Raw genomic sequence first — 18,856 nt, 5'->3', positions numbered from 1 at the left:
TTTGATTTGGTAATTTGAGAGTATGGGCTCCTCCCTGTCCCCCGAAGAGATCCAAAATATTGGAGAAAAACTACATGTGCAAGGATGTTTATTGAAGCATTATTCGGAATAGCAAACAACTGAGCTCCCTCAATATCCAGTTATAAGGGCATCAGTGAGTAAACTTGTATAGCCATTTAAAATGAAGAGCTCAGAGCCAGAAAAAGGGAATTTAAGACTTCCTGATTGCCTCCTATGCATTTGGTACTTGACCTATTTTCTCTCTTTTAATCCTTGAAATAGCACTGTGAGGTAGATTTTTTTTTTTAAATCTCCATTTGAAAAGTGAGGCATTGAGTCTCAGCTGGAGTGATTACTGGGTGTCCAAGGTCACAGGCTTGTCAGTGGTTGAGCTGGAATGCAAACCCCTGCCTGCTGGGGGGTGATGGGCCACTTGAATCCTGAGGGAGGCTGTGCTGTCTCATTAAGTGAAGAAAGCAAAATACAGAATTGTGTCTCAACTATGATTTCAACTGCTGTTACAAGTCTAACTCAAAGGTATGCTTTTCTCCCTGTGCGGTTGTCTGAACCGTCACAAGTGATGACGAACACTGTGCTGCATTTCCGTCCTTTGCAGGATTTGCTCAAACAATGTCTGTTGGGCAGTGTCCATTGTCTGATAGTTCTAATAATTTTAATAATGTTAGGAATCTTCAGTAACAAACGCTTCAGGACAAGTGCTCCTGTAGAATACATTAAAAAAAAAGTATTTGATTAACAGAGGCTGTTAATTAGGTAAGTAGAGGAGCAGCATTGAAGATGGAGCGGTCTTACCTCTGGAAAACCCTGAACCTTTGTGGGACCAGCCTGAGCATCCCAGATGAACGAGACAATCCTAGGTGCATTTGGCAATTGATGTTTTGTTTCACAGCATTTAAAGATCCGTTTTTACTCCCTCGATCTGTTGAACAAAGTTATTTCCATATGCCGAAGTCGATGGGGGAGAAAAACATGTGATTTAAAGGCTAGCTTTCACAGCCAAACAAGGCTATGGCGTGCCTAAGTGTAGAATGAGCACTAGAGATCATCTGTCTTTGCTTCAGTATACCTCGATGAAGAGGCTGGGTGGGTGGCTTTGTTGACTGAAAAAGAGGCACAACTTGAGAGGTGAGTTTTATTTGGGGCAAAATGAGGACTGCAGCCTGGGAGACAGCACCTCAGATAGCTCTGAGAGACTGCTCCAAAGAGGCAGTGGAGGAAGGTCAATATATGATTTTGGTGAAAGGGGAGTTCATTGCAATCAGGCACTTACTTTACAAGAGGTTTTCTGCTAGTCACCAGGAGCTGATGTCATCATGAAGGGATTTAGTGCTTTTCTAGATATGAGGAGATGCAAAGATTGGGATCATGAAATCAGTTCCTTAAAATACCTAACTACCTAAAGACCTGTTCCACCAGATTCCCTGGAGCACAGTGTCTCACTCCACCCTGAATTCCCTCGGGGTGTTGAAGGTCAACAGCTGCACAGAGTTCAGTCTCCGCAGAGGCATTGTCACCTGACAAATGCCCTTGTTGTTCAGTTGCTGGCAAATGCTCTTGGCAAGCGCCCATTTGTCGTGGATAGTTTTGAATTTTTAATTATGATATGACTAAATTATGAAAACAATGTGAGTATAACAAAAATGTACTTTAACATTTTGAACTCAAATACACACTCTGCCTGTTTTGTTTTTTTTAAAAAAAGGCATATTGCATTTTCATTTCCTTGTGAATCTGAAAGTCATAAGCAAGAAGGAACCAGGTTTCAGCTTCTTTATGGCTCCCAAACCTTTCACTCCTTTTTTTCTGAATGAATAAGGTCCCCATTATCTGTAGCCTCTACAGAAATGAATGGAAGAGTCCTCCATTATCCCCTTTATTCCCCGTCCTTTGATGTCTGGCCAGGAAAATAAGAAGATCACTATTAGCCACTGTATTGAAAGGAAGTAAAAGCCCACAAGCCCAGAAGCTCAGGTCTGGTTTTCTTAGGAAGTGTCTTTTCTGGGGGTAGAATTGGTGCCACATTTGAACAATGCTCGTATCCCCAGGGGTGTGCCGAGGTCAGAACCAGAGTGTCTCACTAGAGCAGCCTTCCACTCCCCTGCTGGTGTTCACCGGGCCCCTCCCTGTGTTCCTCCAGGCTCTCAGATCCAGCACCTGACACAGGTGGGAATCGCCAGCAGAATTGGAGCTCAGCCAGTGGAAATCCCACCGGGCAGAGGCGGCCAGTATGGAGGGCCAGGCTGGCCTGCCTATGGGGAGGACGAAGCCGGCCGGAGAGAGGCTGTGAGTATCTCGTGTTGGGATCATTGTTGAGAATTCAGACACGATGGCTTAGGGTAGCTGCTGCTGTTGCTTCTGCATGGGACATCTCTCTTTAAAACCTGCATAAAGTTTTAACCTCCGTCACTTTTTTTCTCCTTGAGTGTAGTTTTCTTTTCATACAGTCGTGCGTGTATGCTAAGTTGCCTCAGTTGTGTCCGACTTTTTGTGACCCTATGGACTGTAGTACGCCAGGCTCCACTGTCCATGGGATTCTCCAGGCAAGAATACTGGAGTGGGTTGCCCCGCCCTCCTCTAGGGGATCTTCCCAACCCAGGGGTCGAACCCTTGTCTCTTTTGTCTCCTGCATTGGCAGGCAGGTTCTTTACCAGAAGCGCCACCTGGGAAGTCCTTCTTACAGCCTGTAGATGGTAAATTCCCTCTGACCAGACTGGGAGACTATTGGCGTTGAAATCTGGAAACATATACAGTTTTTCTCGAGGTAGATTTCAGGCTTGAAGTAATGAGGTTTTTAAAATAACTTAGCAAAAGCAATATTCATTATGGAAAATCTGCATAGAGACCTAAGTAACAGTTACTCCCCCCCCATTTTTTTCAATTATGGTAAAATACATAGAATGTAAAATTTACCATTTGAGCTATGCTTAAGTGGTTTTACATACATTCATACTATTATGCAGCTTTCACATCATTCATCCCCATAGCTCTTTTCATCTTATAAAACTGAAATCCATACCCATTAAACATGAATTCCCCATTCTCCCTCCCCCCAGCTCCAGGCACTACCTGTAAATTTTGTCTCTGTAATTTTGACTTTTAAGTCGTGAGTTTGAAACTATAAAAGCTGGACTTGATCTTTGGTGTAATCACTATATAAATATTCCCGATCTTATGTACCTCCTTGCTCAGCATTTGAATTTTATTGTGGGTTTGTTAATGTCATTTCCATTATGACCACCGTGTGTACGTGCTGAGTCGCCTTAGTCCATGTCTTTAGTCCGTGTCTGACTCTTTTGCGACCCTGTGAACCGTAGCCCACCAGGCTTCTCTGTCTATGGGATTCTCTAGGCAAGAATACTGGAGTGGGTTGCCATTTCCTCCTCCAGGGGATCTTCTCGACTCAGGTTGAACTTGGTTCAACTTGGTTAGACTTGGATCGACGTGAGTTCGATCCATGGGTCAGGAAGATCCCCTGAAGTAGGAAATGGCAACCCACTCCAGTATTCTTGCCCGGAGAATCCCATGGACAGAGGAGCCTGGTGAGCTACAGTTCATGGGGTCGCAAAGAATTGGACATGACTGAAGAGACTTAGCATGCATGCGTTATAGTCTCAGGTCTGCGCTTTACCTTTGCTGACATTTTGCTTTTTCTGTACCTGGCTTAGTTTCCTGAGTTGTTTTGGGTTTTCCCATCAGATCCAGTGTGCACTTTTTGAGGGCCTCTTGGTCACAATTTGGAGAAGTGAAATGTGGAAGTTATTCCAGGGCTCAAATGTCCTGTTTAGATGTGGGCGCCGGTGCAGCCGGGAACCATGCGGGTCGCCTTGGCAGAGCCGCAGCAGCTCCAGGTGCTGGAGGCGGTGGACTCCATGGTGAAGAGTCTGGAGAGGGAGAATATCCGGAAGATGCAGGGCCTTATGTTCCGGTGCAGTGCCGGCTGTTGTGAGGACAGCCAGGCGTCCATGCAGCAAGTGCACCAGTGCATTGAGTGCTGCCATGCACCTCTGGCTCAAGCCCAGGCCCTGGTGACCAGCGAGTTGGAGAAGTTCCAGGACCGCCTGGCCCGGTGCACTATGTATTGCAGTGACAAGGCCAAAGATTCAATAGATGCAGGGAGCAAGGAGCTTCACGTGAAGTGGCAGCTGGAGACCTGCATGACCAAGTGTGTGGATGACCACATGAACCTCATCCAGACCATGGCCAGGAAGATGGAGTCTCTCTCTTCCATTGGGAAATAGCGGTCTGCTCGTGACCATTAGGGCTGAGAACAGGAATCGATTTAAAAAGAGGAATAGGGATTTGGGTCTTCTAAGGAAAGTTGATGAATGAGGAAGGATGGCAGCAAGTGTAAGGCCTGTGTTTCTTTCCTCTGGATGTTGGTTCCTTTGTGTTTCAATCCTAGAAAGTAAAATGGAAAAAAAAATGGTGCTAAAATTTGGGTCACAGATAGCACAGGAGGTTTGTTGTGAGCCTGAATTTCATGTGGCAAGTACTTCTCCTGCCAACAGGGAGTCTCCCTTGTACCAAACCAGGGCCCTCCGAGGTACCAGATTTTCTTACTGCACAGATACCAAGAGGCTGGCAGGTTCATGTATCCTGCTTGTGGTCTAGTGGAGTATGAAAAGAGGTGTTTCTATTTGTTGCCCACCTGCTGTTTACCAGAAGGATCACTACAACATTTTCCACAAACTAATGAAATCCATGCAGTCACTAATGTAGAAAGGGGCAGGGGGCTTCTAGGGGGTTTGTTTTGCTTGTTTTTCTTTTATAGACAAGGGCATGACGTTAAGATGTAAAGTTGGGAGAGACAGTTTGGATAAAAACTTTGAAAAGGTCCCTGCAGGTACTCATTTCTGACCATGGTTAAGAAACCATGTGTGTTTCTTAAAATTCTCACACCTTACATCATTCAGCCTGGAGACCCTGCAAAAATGTAAGAAGTGCTATCACACTGGTAAGGGAAGCAAGTGTCCCTCTCACTGGCAGCAATAATGGGCCGTGAGGCCGCCTGCAGCAGCAGTCAGCCAAGCGACAAGACAATCTTAACAGTGACACTCAGCCTTGAAGGGAAACAGAATTTTGACAGTACTATGTGCCCATATTCAGGAATAAACAGTGAAAGAGGAACTGTTAGCTACTTAAATAAGAGGGTTGTGAAGTATGGGCTTTGGAAAAATCTGTTTTTCATGAAACAGAATGAAAGCCTAAACCCAGTGTTGCTTACTTTGCCCCCTGAAATAACAGAGCTTTGTTGAGACAATCCCTTGGCAACAAAAAAAGTCAAGGGAGGAAAAGTAAGCAACTCAGGGATGAACTGTGGCTCCTTTATAGCAATAAGGGGACTGCCCTCCATTACCAAATACCACTTTTGCCAGGGCCTTTGCTACATGCATTGTTCTTGCCCCAGTTCTGGCCCCTTATCATTTTGATAAAGATCTTGTCTTTTTACCAACTTACTACTTGAAATGATAATATTGTCTGTTTGCTGTTTCAAGACTGTGATGTATTTTCCTAGTGGTTTGGTTTTCAAAATAAATAAGACTTAATTTTCTTCCAAAAAAAAATGTCCTGTTTACCAGGCTATCAAGTTGCTCTTACCACAAGTGAAATCACAGATGTAGTGTGTGCATGTGTGTATAAAGAGATTTTTTTCACTGAAAAAATACGAAAAAAGTCACTGAAAAGTATAATTCGTATTAAAGGAATGCCCAGTTAATCCGTATTTTGCCAGTGTCAGCAAAGCTAGTGTATGCTTTTGTGCAGACAGTGTTAAAAAAAAAGCTGTACAGGGCACTGACACACAGACACACAGACCGGCAGATAGGATGGAAGATGACTTTGTGATCTTGTTGCCGTTCCATGGGCCCAATATGTGTTCTTGTCACCCCTTCCCTGGGTTCCGGACTCAGAGCAAAGGCAGTTGCTCTTCCTGTTGGTCCGTCTGCCAGTTTCTGCTTATCCCTCTGAGCAGTCATCCTCATCAGACCTTGCTCTTGTGGGATGCTCCAGCCTCCCTCCCTGTCCAGCTCTGCAGGGCCCTTCCTGGTTCCACAGTAGCCTACTCTCCTTCCACACATGGCAACATAGGGATTAGCCAGTGGGGCCAACTGCGCATTCATTCTTTCTGTCTTTAAGCAAGTGTATATAGGCCCTTGTTAAATTAAGTTCAGGGGCTTCTTTATTGGATACTTTCCCTTGAACAATTTCTCCGCAGTTACATCTTTCCATTCTGGTGGTGGGAGGCTGAGTTGTTGGTTGGGAGGTGGGTGGAGAGCATCGGATGCCAGTTTGCCTCTGATCTTCCCTCCTGTTCTCCTGTGTTTGCTGTGGTTTTTTAGACACATGTGCTCGGACATCAGGAGTATGCATCACCGCTGTTCCAGGTGCCAAGGACTTCAGGCCGGGAGCCCTCAGCTCCTCCCGGGAATCTCCCTCACAGAGGGCTGCCTAGTGCCGGATTGGCCTACCCCACCAGCTCCACGGAAGACCTCCAGCCCGGCCACTCCTCAGCCTCTCTCATCAAAGCGATCCGTGAGGAGCTCCTCCGGCTCTCACAGAAGCAGACCGCCGTGCAGAACTTCCACAGCTGATCAGGCTCGCCTTGCACATTTGCCAAGTATCTGCTTCCTGTGGAAGCAAGACTAAAAGGAAGTCAACTGAGCAGGTGTTTTTAAGAGGAGGAGCATCTCCAGGGCGAGGGGCCCAACTATGGGAACAGGTCACAATTTTAGAAGATGCCCCAAGTCACGTGACAGCCCATGATGCTTTTCATACATTGGCAGTTTTGTGACCACCTGGGTTCAGTTGAAATTTATGTACTTTTGGCCAAAAGGCAGCAGCACTTCACAAAAGACCAACCACAATTCTAAGCTAATGAAATTCGTAAGTTAGTCTTTTTTTTTTTTAAGGTGGAAGATGAAAATGTGTAGATGGTGTAGAGATTAGAGGTGATTAGTATTTCCGTGAGAAGATGTGACTCAGACTGGTTTGTACGATGAACCTGCTGCTTTGTTTTCTGAGAAAAGAGTTTTGAAGACATTTTATTAACTGCTTGATTTTCACCCTCTTTTTCCTCCATAGGGACTTCTTTTAATAGTAATGTTAACAACATGAAGACTAAGACTGTTTGGGAATTTAAAAAGCTACTAGTGAGAAACCAAATGATAGATTGTAGAGCCTGATGATTCAAAACAAAGCCATCAACTGCATTTTCCTTCTTCTGGTGCTACAGCTCCAAGAGCCCCTTCACCTTGTCTGTGAAATGCAACTTTGGCTTTCTCAATGGAAGAACATATGGAAGGTTTCATTTTGTTCTAGAAAGAGTTGGGGGAAAGCCTCTCCACATAGGAAAAGCTTAATATTTATTTGGTTATTCAAAATACATATCAAAGTTTAGATTTACACTCTTAATTGTATTTGCAATTTGTTGATCGGCAGAGGCAACTGCCTATTGCATTTCATTTGAGTACATATCTTCATCAAGGCCAGTCCTATAGAATGAGGCTTTGAGGAGGTCCTGATGAATCCTGGCACTTGGCTGATAAGTTGCTCCCAACTTTGAATGAGGAATCTTACATAAGCAAAAATGCTTTGTCACAGTACCTAGGACCACCGAATGGTTAGTTATTCATGAATGCATCTGTGGTAATCGCATTCCCTGTGTTAGAGACCTGGAAACGAGTTCTGTTGAGCCTCTTTGTAATGAGCCAAGAAAGGAAAGAGGAGCTTTGAGACCACGAGGGATAAAGAGTTGCTCCTAATTTCTGATATTATTGTGTATAACTGTGCTGAGTGACTGTTAAAACCACCTTTGGGCCTGATGGAGGGGTCCTCTCACTTGAGATTGCCTCCTGAAGGGAATAGCTTTCCACTTCCCAAAGTGGAGTGAGGAACAGAGTAACAGGGGCTGTTCTGTTTCCTGGAACCTGAGTGAAATGAAGAAGAACAGATGCAGATAACACTTTGCCATGAATCCTTTTTTATTAGCTCAATTAATATCTTTAATTAAACAACAGATACACAGGAAGAATCTGGGGCTCTGACTAATCAAAATCTCTGTATCTGTGTCAAATTTTAAAAACCCTGAAGCAGCTAAAATAGCCCCCCAAAGTGTAACCATTGGGTTCCAGTGTTATGTTTCTGCCCTTCCTGAATTAAGCCTGTTATGTAGACTCAGAGTCTCACAATCCAGGGAGAGTCAGTTCTGGGAAATTAAAATGTAGGCATTTTTTGTCTTTACACCTCTGAAACAGGAGAGGTGCAGAAGGATGTCTGTTGAGAATGTGAAATAAAGTAATGGGAGCTCCTTTTCAGGTACCTTTCCCGGGCTCCAAAGAGCCGGGGAGAGAGGACCCTCTTACCTCTCAGTCTTGATTTAATACCAGACTTGCCCAGAGTGGAGGGGTCTCTTTGCCTGTCACTCAGAAATACCAGGATCCTGAATGTGTAAGGAAGAATTTCAGAGATTCATCCAAATTTTTATTTTGGACATCTTTTGGTGAATTCAGATTGAGTGCCAGCTGATAGCCCCTCCCCTCCCATCCTGCTCAGTGTCCTAAGCGTTCGCACTTGGAGTGTACAAATGTGGTTACCTCCTTAGCATGTGGCAGAAATGGGCCTCTGTTTTAAATGGGCCTGCAGTAGCAGTTTTGATGCCTTTCAAACTAGCATCAGGGGATTCTGTCTATATTTTTCTTCTTAGAAGGGATACGCTTTTAAACCAACGTCAAGACCAAAGATGACATGTAATAGACAACTGGTGGTATGTGGTGGGTGTGAGCAGGCCGGTGAGATCCCCAGCACTCTTGCGTTGGTTGTAAAGCACACTCAGTTTGCACTCAGTTTTACCGTCAACTGACCCAGAACACACCAGCTGTTGTGGGAACACCACCGTGAGTGGGGCTCCAGACCCTCAGTGAATGGAATCTACTTAAACGAGAGGTCCTCATGGCATTTGTGTGGCTTTGGAGTTCCATTTATTGAAACGCTGCAAAATGAAAACTGAAATTTTATGTCTGTTCTTTTTTTCTGATTTTAAAAGTTCTCATGGTAACAGGCAAGAGCTATACATTTGAGTCAGAGTTTTAGAGGAGACTGTTTGGAGAAATGATCATTTTCAGATTCTGCACAGTCACTGCCTGGCTGTGTCAGGCCCCTTGTCTGAGCCTCATTCTCCCCATCAGCCACATGAGAACGGGCCTCCCCCCCCCCCCCCGCCCCGGATTTCTCATTGCAAGGATCAGGTGTGGTCATGTGGGCAGACATCCCTTGAGGAGGGAGTGCAAAGCACCGTGAGAACGTGGGCTGTCTGTGTGATGGTGCTGGGATGGACCGTCTGATCTGCTGTGAACTCCCAGTGAGTGAGTTCACGTGGAGGAAGCCAGAGAAACACCAGAGGCCCCATGGGACTCTACTTCCTCTCTCCCGATTTGCTTTCAATTCACTTCCTTCACCATTAGCTTTCAGTTCTCATGCATTGTTCGGATTTTCTGCTGTTTCTGGCCCCAAACACGAGCCCTGCCTTCTGAGATCTTAGGATCTAAATCAGACAACACCCTCGGGCGTGAAAGATGGAAGAGATGGAAAAATAGCATGGTTTAAACATCAGTAAAATGCACCGAAAGTACACAAGTACATTAGAAGGAGGAATGGAACTTACACGTTTGGAAACAGTGGGATCTTGGGGAGAACTCAACATCAGAAGCCACGGAAGACAAGAGTTTCCCAGGCACATGGTGAGATGGTGTGGGAAGAGCTGCGAGTGGGCCTGGGGAAGTATGGAGAAAGTGGCGAAGCTGCCATTGAAAATAACCTTGAACCTGGTTTGCTCCAATATGGAGACCAAATCCCTAACTGCACGGTTGAAGGAGTTTTGTAAAGAGGAAGAAGTGATGCTATGAGGAAACGTTTGCAGGAACCCAACATGAAAATGACCAGGCGTGGGAGGAAGGTCTGCGGAGGAAGACGTCTGTTCTGGAGGGGACTGGAGCGTCCCAGGAACTGCCAGATGGCCAGTGTCAAGTGTGAAAGACGTCCACCGCGGTCTCCTGCTAAGAGCAGATCTCAAGGGTCCATCATTCAGCCACATTTAATCCTTTGTGGAGCGTAGTGGGTTATAAGTAAATATATTTGACTTTACAGCTACCTACACCTTTTCCTCCAAATTGTATTTAATTTCAAAGCGTCTTTTCATTTTGGTCATATGTGGCTTTTGAGCTGCAGACTAAGCCACTTTTTGCCAACCACAATTTTTCAGGGCATGAGGCCTGTGATGCAGGGCACAGGTGAAGGGACGCCTGGAGGCTGCGGGCTGAAACAGGTACTTCTGTGCTTTACGAGCCTCCCATTGAACTGCGTACAGGGTCAGTGTTCACTGCGTTTGCACAACTTAGTGCTCCAGTGACCAAACCAATCACTTGGACACAGATTGGCATTTGTAGTTATTTCAGGAGTTAATCATTAAATACATCTCTCTCTCCCTTTCATATGAGATTCCTAGATATGAATGAATTTGCTGATTGGAAGGAGAGCTGGTGAAAGGTTCTGGGTGGGTGGGGAGGGGGTTCCAGTCTTAAGTACCACACACGCTTTAGCAGTAGATGTTTTAGCCATTTCATTTCTACCTCCAGAGCAGGTCCCCAAAGCCAGACTCCAGAGCCCACCTAACCCACCTTTGTTCCAGGCAGGAGCATGAGGAAGTCCACTTCTGCACCTGCACGTAGACCATTTGAACACAAAGCACGTTTTTTTGGGGTGGTAACCTGAACTTCATTTTTGCATTTAATCCAACACCGTCATGGATATTCTTACAACAGGTGAGAGGGGTTTCCATCAACAGCTGCTGTAACACACTCATATACTGCATTAGGCTTACACTTGTTACCTAGTGAACAGGGAGTGTGTGCATTTCAGGTTTCTTTTGATACCCTTGGAGGCGATTTGTGGTGTTTAAGACTCCTTTCTCTAATTTTGTGAAAAAGACTTGAAAACCGAAGCCTCACGGTACGATCCTAATTCCATGCTGTGCGTGTAACAGTACACTTGACAATTTATCTTAACACGCCGGCAGCGTTGACATTTAGCAAACGAGTATCAAATGCCTTGGAAACATGAAACAAAGTTGGGAACCAGCGAGCAAGTGAAAGAAGGAAGGAATGTCACCCTCTGAGACACCCTTCTCGAAATTACTTTCCCACAGGGTAGATCATCATGCAGACTCTTTGCTTTTCCTTCTTTCTCTGGGTTTTTCTGCTCTGGGGCCGCTTCACATTTAAAGAAAGAGTGGATAAGTAGAAGGGACAAAGAGAAAAATTGAAGTGATTTGGGTCTCACGGTCCCTGATTCCACAGAATCTTTTTGGACAACTTGGAACGTCATGAATGGCCCTTCTCATGTCCACCAGATTTCCAGCATTCATCACTTGACTCCTTGAGTGTGCAAGGTCAGAATAGTGCCGGGGCAGCTCCTAGCCAGGCTCCCCGTACTATTCCTCCTGCAAATGTGGGGAAGGAGGAGGGGGCCCTAGGGGAACAGAGGCTCCACCAGTGGGCTCAGTTGCTCTAAGCAGCAGAGGGTTAATTTCAGAAAAGGGGAGTAGAAACTCTCCACTTTGCCCTCCTCCAGGGCATGGTCTAGGGAGCGTGGGGGTGGGGTGCATCGCACCCTTCCAGGAAAGGCTGCCAAGCCGAGCGCTCTGCCACCTCCGACTTTGTCAAGGTCCATGTTCTTCTGAGTTCGTGCACTCTCATTCCTAGATTATGAGTGTTAATGTACGAAAATATGCAGAGTAAATTGAGGCCACTTGTGGCATCAATCTTGCAACTTTGAACTTGACAATCATGGTTTGCTGGTCTCAAACGGGCCCTTAAATTTCAGTATGGATAAATTATTTAGTAATCAAACCCTCTCTTCTCTTTGCTGGTTATGTTTCTTCCCTTCAATTAGCTGCACTGTTTTCTAATGTCCTGTAGAGTTTTTGAAATAATTTATGCAAGTGTTTGGTTTCCATGTTTACAATTTATACAGCTTTCCTAGCATTTTAAATGGAAATGTCAATAAATGCTCTGAATTGGTGTCAAGTGATATTTTCTGTTTGTTCCCTTAGCAACATGATAGTTCTCTGATGTGCAAAATGTAAAAGTTGAATGCAATGTTTTTTGTTCTCTGATTTTTGTGTCCCTTGTGAGAACACCTGATGCTTTCATTTTCCAAGGAATTAAGTTGAAAGTAGTCTATTCAGTGCATGGAATTTACAGAATTGTTGTTACTCAAGGTGGTTGGCGCCACTCCTTTCAACTCACTGTTTTGCTTTACAGGCTCTCCACTAATCAAATTGATGCTTCTACTAAGAGCAGATTCATTTTGGAATTAAAAGATTAGGACTATAATCTAGAAAGATAACTGAGAAGATCCTCCTCTATGCTAACTTGAAGGGTAATAGGATAAACCTGGAGTTGTTTACGAAACTCAAGAACATAAAAACCCCTTGAAACTGAGAAAAGCAAGAGGAACTGCAAAACACAGAGGAACACAATAAAGGAATGAAATGTGGAAACCTGGATAGGATTCTGGACAACAAAAAAGGTTATCAGTGGGAAAAGGTGAAATCTAAATACAGCCTACAGTGTAGTCAGCAGTATTGTACAGAGGTTCGTTTGTTGATTTTGCTAACTTTAGTATTAGAGGAAGCTATGGAAAAGGAATACAGAAACACAATTTTTGCAGTTTTTCTCTAAAGTTAGTTGAAATTTAAAAAACTAGTCGGGTACAGATAAAGCCCAAAGGTCCTCGCAGAGACTATTAAGAGCCTGCCCCGGGCCTCCATGACCCAGAACTTGCCTCGCTTCTCAAGGTAGTCAGCTCCTGGTGAAGTGGAAACCACAGTTAATGATTGCAAGTCTTGGCAGAAAATAAGGCTTCATGACGGAGAGTTCACAGAATCAACCAAAAGGAGAGTTTGAGCTAAAAATTGAAGGGAGTGGACCACTATGTGGTCTACTTTAAAGTATGTTTCCACTGTTTACAGAGCTTAAAAAAAAACTAGTAAACAACAGAAATACAGGATATCAGGAAAGTTTAAGCACACTGACAAAACTGAAAATCCATGAAAGAAAAAGGGATTTTAAAAAATATATACACTCTGGCCAGATATGCCAATATTTTAGACATACCCGAAGAAATAAGTGTGATAGTTTTAAGATACTTTTATGTTCTCTTTTAATCAATATTGAATTGAATTGAAAGTCGCTCAGTCATGTCCGACTCTTTGCAAGCCCATGGACTATATGCAGTCAATGGAATTCTCCAGGCCAGAGTACTGGAGTGGGTAGCCTATCCCTTCGCCAGCGGATCTTCCTGACCCAGGAATCGAATCGGGGTCTCCTGCTATGCAGGCGGATTCTTTACCAACTGAGCTATCAGGAAAGCCCTGATATACTTCATATTAAAACCAGAGGACTACCTGGCACACCCTGTTCCCCTAAGAAATTTCACATGCTCTGATTGTAAAAAGGTTCAAAATAGTAGAACAGGGAATTAGGAGAAGCAGCTAAGGCTTAGGAGAAAGGTCAGGCTGGTCCCATGCCCAGACCTTGACCACTAGGTTGACATAAATGTGGATTTAAACCAAATTGGCATTTTTTTCTCCCTCTTTCTCCTCTTCCATGTTGTGCCTGCCAAGCACAGCTTCAGGTAAGAAGAAAACAAGAAGCAAAAACAAATAAGAGATCCTTGGTCCAGTGCCTGGGTTAGGTGATTAATGAAATGTTTTTATTTTTGTTGAGTTGGACACTATTTACCTAGTAACTTTCTTCCTCTAAAGATCTCCCTCACCTTCCTTGCTGGACCTTCCTGGGGGAGTAATTGGAGGTGGTACGTGTTTGATCTCTCTGGTGTTGGGAGACTGAAACAATTATAGTCACAAATCTAGGTAGTCCACATTCATGTAGTTAAACTACTATTTGTCATACTTGTGCCAAAGGATAGAATTACAGAAGTGTGGAACACAGAACAAATCTGGACAACTCCTATTGTAAAGTTGTTTTAGAGTAACTGGCTCATAGATGGTTACATCAGTACCCTGAAAATACTCATTAGTGTAAGTATTTAGATTTTGATTTTGTGGTGTGATGATATTCCTGAAATCAGTGGTTTCTTTCATTTCAGTTCAGTTCAGTCGCTCAGTCATGTCTGACTCTTTACGACCCCATGGACTGCAGCACACCAGGCCTCCCTGTCCATCGCCAACTCCTGGAGTTTACTCAAACTCATGTCCATTCAGTCGGTGATGCCATCCAACCATCTCATCCTCTGTCGTCCCCTTCTCCTCCCACCTTCAATCTTTCCCAGCATCAGGGGCTTTTCCAATGAGTCAGTTCTTTGCATCAGGTAAGTATTGGAGTTTCAACTTCAGCAGCAGTCCTTCCAATGAATATTCAGGACTGATTTCCTTTAGGATGGACTGGTTGGATCTCCTTGCAATCCAAGGGACTCTTAAGAGTCTTCTCCAACACCACAGTTCAAAAGCATCAGTTCTTCGGTGCTCAGCTTTCTTTATAGTCCAACTCTCACATCTATATGTGACTACTGGAAAAACCATAGCTTTGACTAGATGGACCTTTGTTGGCAAAGTAATGTCTCTGCTTTTTAATATACTGTCTAGGTTGGTCATAACTTTTCTTCCAAGGAGCAAGCATCTTTTAATTTCATGGTTGCAGTCACCATCTGCAGTGATTTTGGAGCCCAAAAAAATAAAGTCAGCCACTGTTTCCATTGTTTCCCCATCTGTTTGCCATGAAGTGATGGAACCAGATGACATGATCTTTGTTTTCTGAATGTTGAGCTTTAAGCCAACTTTTTCACTCTCCTCTTTCACTTTCATCAAGAGGCTCTTTAGTTCTTCACTTTCTGCCATAAGGGTGGTGTCATCTGCATATCTGAGGTTATTGATATTTCTCCTGGCAATCTTAATTCCAGCTTGTGCTTCTTCCAGCCCAGCGTTTCTCCTGATGTTTCTTTCATTTAGCATTTTACAATTCTGAGATTTTTCTAAAGAAAACATCAGTACAAAGAGTTTTTTTGTTTGTTTTGTTTAAGAATGACTTAAAAACTAAAATGGAGTTGCTGTATTTTAGTACAAATGTTGGTCTTTTTCCCTCAAAGTAGTTCTGCATTGTGCCTGTTTTTGAAGAACAGTAGAGATGTTCTGCTTTTAGAAGAAGTGAGAAGTAGCTATTCCCTTTAGAAATTCCTAAAGCTGTGTGTTGGTGGGGGGGGATCTGGGTTGGGGGTGGGGGTGGGCTGTGGCAGGGGAGGCAGGGAAAGAAAGAAATCATGGCCTGGATTTGAAGTCAAGAACCAGCAGGTGTTTTGAATGTTGTTTTACTTTTATATTTCCCTGATACTGTTCTTTTCTGGATTCTTTGCAAGACAAATATGATACACAAGTTACGAGTAAAGTTCTTGAAAAAAAAAAAAAGATGTAATCAAATTTAAATCAGAACATCATATTACTGCAGGTAGCCCATTAACCCCAATCTTTTTTCATTTTATCTTTTCTGGACAAAATGCAGATTAGCAAAAAAGAAAATAAAAACCAGTATAACTTCACCATTAGAGATAATGCAGTCAAAAAAAATTTTTTTTTAAATTTTAATAAATCTCAGTCAATTTAATCTTGTTTGGTGATTGGGACTGATCCGGGTGAGGCATCTCAAATTCAGTAAGCCACTCTGAACCCACTTTGATCTTCTAATAAGCTATTGATTTGGTTTCCAAAGTATACGAGGGCTAGGGGAGGGTCAGGAAGGGGCATAAGCATTAGAATTGGCGCCGGGGTATAATCTGGAAAGAGGGGTGGGGTATGTGCCTGGGGACCTTCCACTGCTGGAGGAAAATGGCACCATCACCTTGAGAACCCCATCCCTTTGTGGCTAATTCTGCGGCTGCCTCTAGGGAGCACTGCCTGATTGACCTCCTGACAGATTTCATGGAATTTTGCAGGAACTTGATGGTGCTTGTAGCTGAGATAGAGGACTTCATGGACAGGGAGGCCTGTTCAGAAAGCGATATCCCATTTCTAGCCTCGGCTTTAAGGTAACTCAAGCTCTGCCTTTTGTACATAAACTGCTTTGGGGGGACTCTGGTGAAAAGTGTCTGCCTCAGTGACTTTCTCTTCACTGGCTAACTGGGCATAGACATCAACTTTCCATAACATATTTCCTCCCAGACTGCCTACCTTTCTCTCCCTAACCCACTGATGGATGAACCAAAAGTAACATCTCAAGTATTTCTGTAGGATCAAAAGTTACTTTAGCCTATGACAGAGTCCTCCGTGTCTCAACCCCTTTCTGGATAATTAAGGTTTCTGTCTTCTGAGGTTACTGGCCCCTGGACCTCAGAAGTTAAAGAGTTTGTATGCTCTTTCCATCAATGGGTTCAGAGTGACTTACTGAATTTGAGACGCCTCAACATGTAGAAGGATGGTATTGTGACAAATGACAAGCAGAATTACGAATGAAGTTGACAGGCTAAAACATAGGAAAAGAATGTTAACAGAATTTCATTTATTCCTATAAAATTTAAAGTTCTACTCCTAGGTTTAAAAAATCTATGATATGCATATATGATAAAGGGAATATGGTCTAACAGATTTTATGGGAAAAGATTTGGGGGTGTTAACTGACATTCTAGGGACCATTAGGAGCACTGGAGATGTTTGGGGAGCAACCCTGACTTAGACATTATAAATAGTAACATGTTGCCCTGTAAGAATTTCTATCTCCCAGGTTGGTTACATGAAGAATTCAGGCACTCTATTTTGAAAGAAATGCTCATGAATTGGATGGAAAGACTGGGAGAAAGGGAGCCAGAATGTAAGGACTGGAAACCACCTCCTTTGAGAAAGAAATCAAGAAGCTAGGTGTTTGCCCTGAGGAGTGAAGGCTTGTAAGAGACAAAGCTATCTTCAGATGTTCAAAGTGTCATCATGAGAAAGAGAATTGACTTGCTTTACATATTTGATTGTGTTCTGAAAGACAAAACTAACAATCCAAGAAAGTCGGTCTTGGCCCAGTTAAAAGAAAGAACTTAGCAATGATTTCAGTCATCTCTAGAATATCTTCGCATTGGCCTCTCGTGAGGACCTTCTTCATGGCACTAAGCCTGTCCCCCCCCTGCCCTGCCCCCATGGCCTCCAGCAGAAGGACTGTATCTCTGGGCATTGAGTCCTCCCTTCCCACTCAGTTCTTTTCCGAGATGCTCATGGGACAGTGAGGAAGAAGGTGAGGCTCTAGACACTTGGAACGGAGATGATGCTATGGATAGGACTGAACAAAAGCAGCTCAGGCTCTCCCCAGAGTCAGTAGGGTGAGGGGACGTCCATCTCCCTGCTTCATTGTGCTTAGTTATGCCATAAAATGAAGGAAGGGCAAGATGTTGTTCAGTATGTCTTGAAAAAGTAGCTGTGAATAAAATTGAATGACTTAAAGATTCGCTTCTATAGTTAGAACATGGTGTGTTATGTATATATGAAAGTGAACAATTTCAATTCCAGCATTGAGAATCTCATGGAATGGCAAATAAATTTGCTGAAAACTGACCCGTCTGATGATACTGCAGATACATGAGTGCATTCATTAAATAAACATTGATTGAGTACCAGCTCTGTGATAGGTACTGTTATAAGCACCAGGAACTTGGAATACACTGGGGAATAAGACCAATCTCATCCTCCAAAAAACAGCATGGAGGCCGTCAGTCTCTGTGGAGTGCTGGCAAAAGAAGTTAGCTTGGACACAGAGTGAAAGAGGATTAGGAGGGGGAATGGAGAGAAAGGAGAATTCAGACAACTCTTTTCAGGCACTTTGCTGAGAAGGAAAGAAAAGGAAAGGGACGATAACTGGAAGACAAGGGCTGTAGGGTGAACGATGTAAGGTTGCCAAATAAAATACAGGGAACCCAATTAAGTTAAATTTCAGACAAATAGGAAGGCTTTGTTTTCAGTTTTTAGTATGTCTTACATATTGCATGATGCTGCAGTCCATGGGGTCGCAAAGAGTCGGACACAACTGAGTGACTGAACTGAACTGAAATATTCCATGAGACGCGCACACTAATATGTTACTTGTTTACCTGACACTGAAATTTTCCTAGGTGTCTGTGTTGTTACTTGCTGAACGTGGCAACCTTAAAATTAATGGATACCAGACATGTTGTGAGCTGATGGGGGTGACCCATGGAGTGAAGACAAGAGAAGAAAGTGAGAAGGCTGGGATTCAGTGGATAATGGGGGAATTGGCGTTTGGAGGAGTAGGAATATTATCCCATCGTGCAAGGAGGGGAAACAGAACACAGCCCAGATTCAGGTCAGTCTGAAGAGATGCAAAAACTGACAATCTTTCTGCTTCTGAGAAAAAATTGATAGGCAGCAAAAATATTATTTCACAGTCAGAGAAGTCAAGTTGCTCAGTCGTTTGCAACTCTTTGCAAATTTTCCAGGCAAGAGGACTGGAGTGGGTTGCCATTTCCTTCTCCAGAGGATCTCCCCGACCCGGGGGTTGAACCCATGTTTCCCACATGGAAGGCAGACGTTTTACCCTCTGTGCCACCAGGGAAGCCCAAAGATTGTCTAATTTTGTGCTTTTTATAATATGAGCTCTGCTTCATTTTCCATGGCTAGAAAGATACATTCAACTTAATAATGTTTGTTATTTGGGGTATCATGGGCTTCCCAGGTGGTCCAGTGGTAAAGATTCCAACTGCCAATGTGGACACGCAAGAGAAACGGGTTCAATCTCTGGGTTGGGAAGATCCCCTGGAGTAGGAAATGGCAGCCCAC

General features: G+C 43.8%; 1 protein-coding gene and 1 pseudogene across 3 annotated transcripts in view; both read left to right on the top strand.

Moving 5' to 3' along the window:
* KIAA1549 (KIAA1549 ortholog) overlaps positions 1-12,098 on the top strand; it is a 127,051-nt gene extending 114,953 nt beyond the window's left edge. For 2 of the 3 annotated variants that reach the window (XM_081533114.1, XM_081533115.1), the window contains 2 exons: positions 2,159-2,304; positions 6,360-12,098. In XM_081533114.1, coding sequence (XP_081389240.1) covers positions 2,159-2,304; positions 6,360-6,611 — 398 coding nt within the window. In that variant the 3' untranslated portion in view covers positions 6,612-12,098. The remainder of the gene's footprint in view (positions 1-2,158; positions 2,305-6,359) is intronic. The other variant, XM_081533116.1, reaches the window with a different exon arrangement.
* LOC145522771 (protein FAM136A pseudogene) lies at positions 3,939-4,259 on the top strand (annotated as a pseudogene).
* Positions 12,099-18,856: the final 6,758 nt, after the last annotated feature.

Source organism: Giraffa tippelskirchi, chromosome 10 (assembly GCF_054371585.1).
Source record: "Giraffa tippelskirchi isolate mGirTip1 chromosome 10, T2T-mGirTip1v1.2.pri, whole genome shotgun sequence".
NCBI classification, from domain to species: domain Eukaryota; kingdom Metazoa; phylum Chordata; class Mammalia; order Artiodactyla; family Giraffidae; genus Giraffa; species Giraffa tippelskirchi.
The sequence above is the reverse complement of the archived record's forward strand: the minus strand, read 5'-3'. Positions and strand labels throughout refer to the sequence as shown.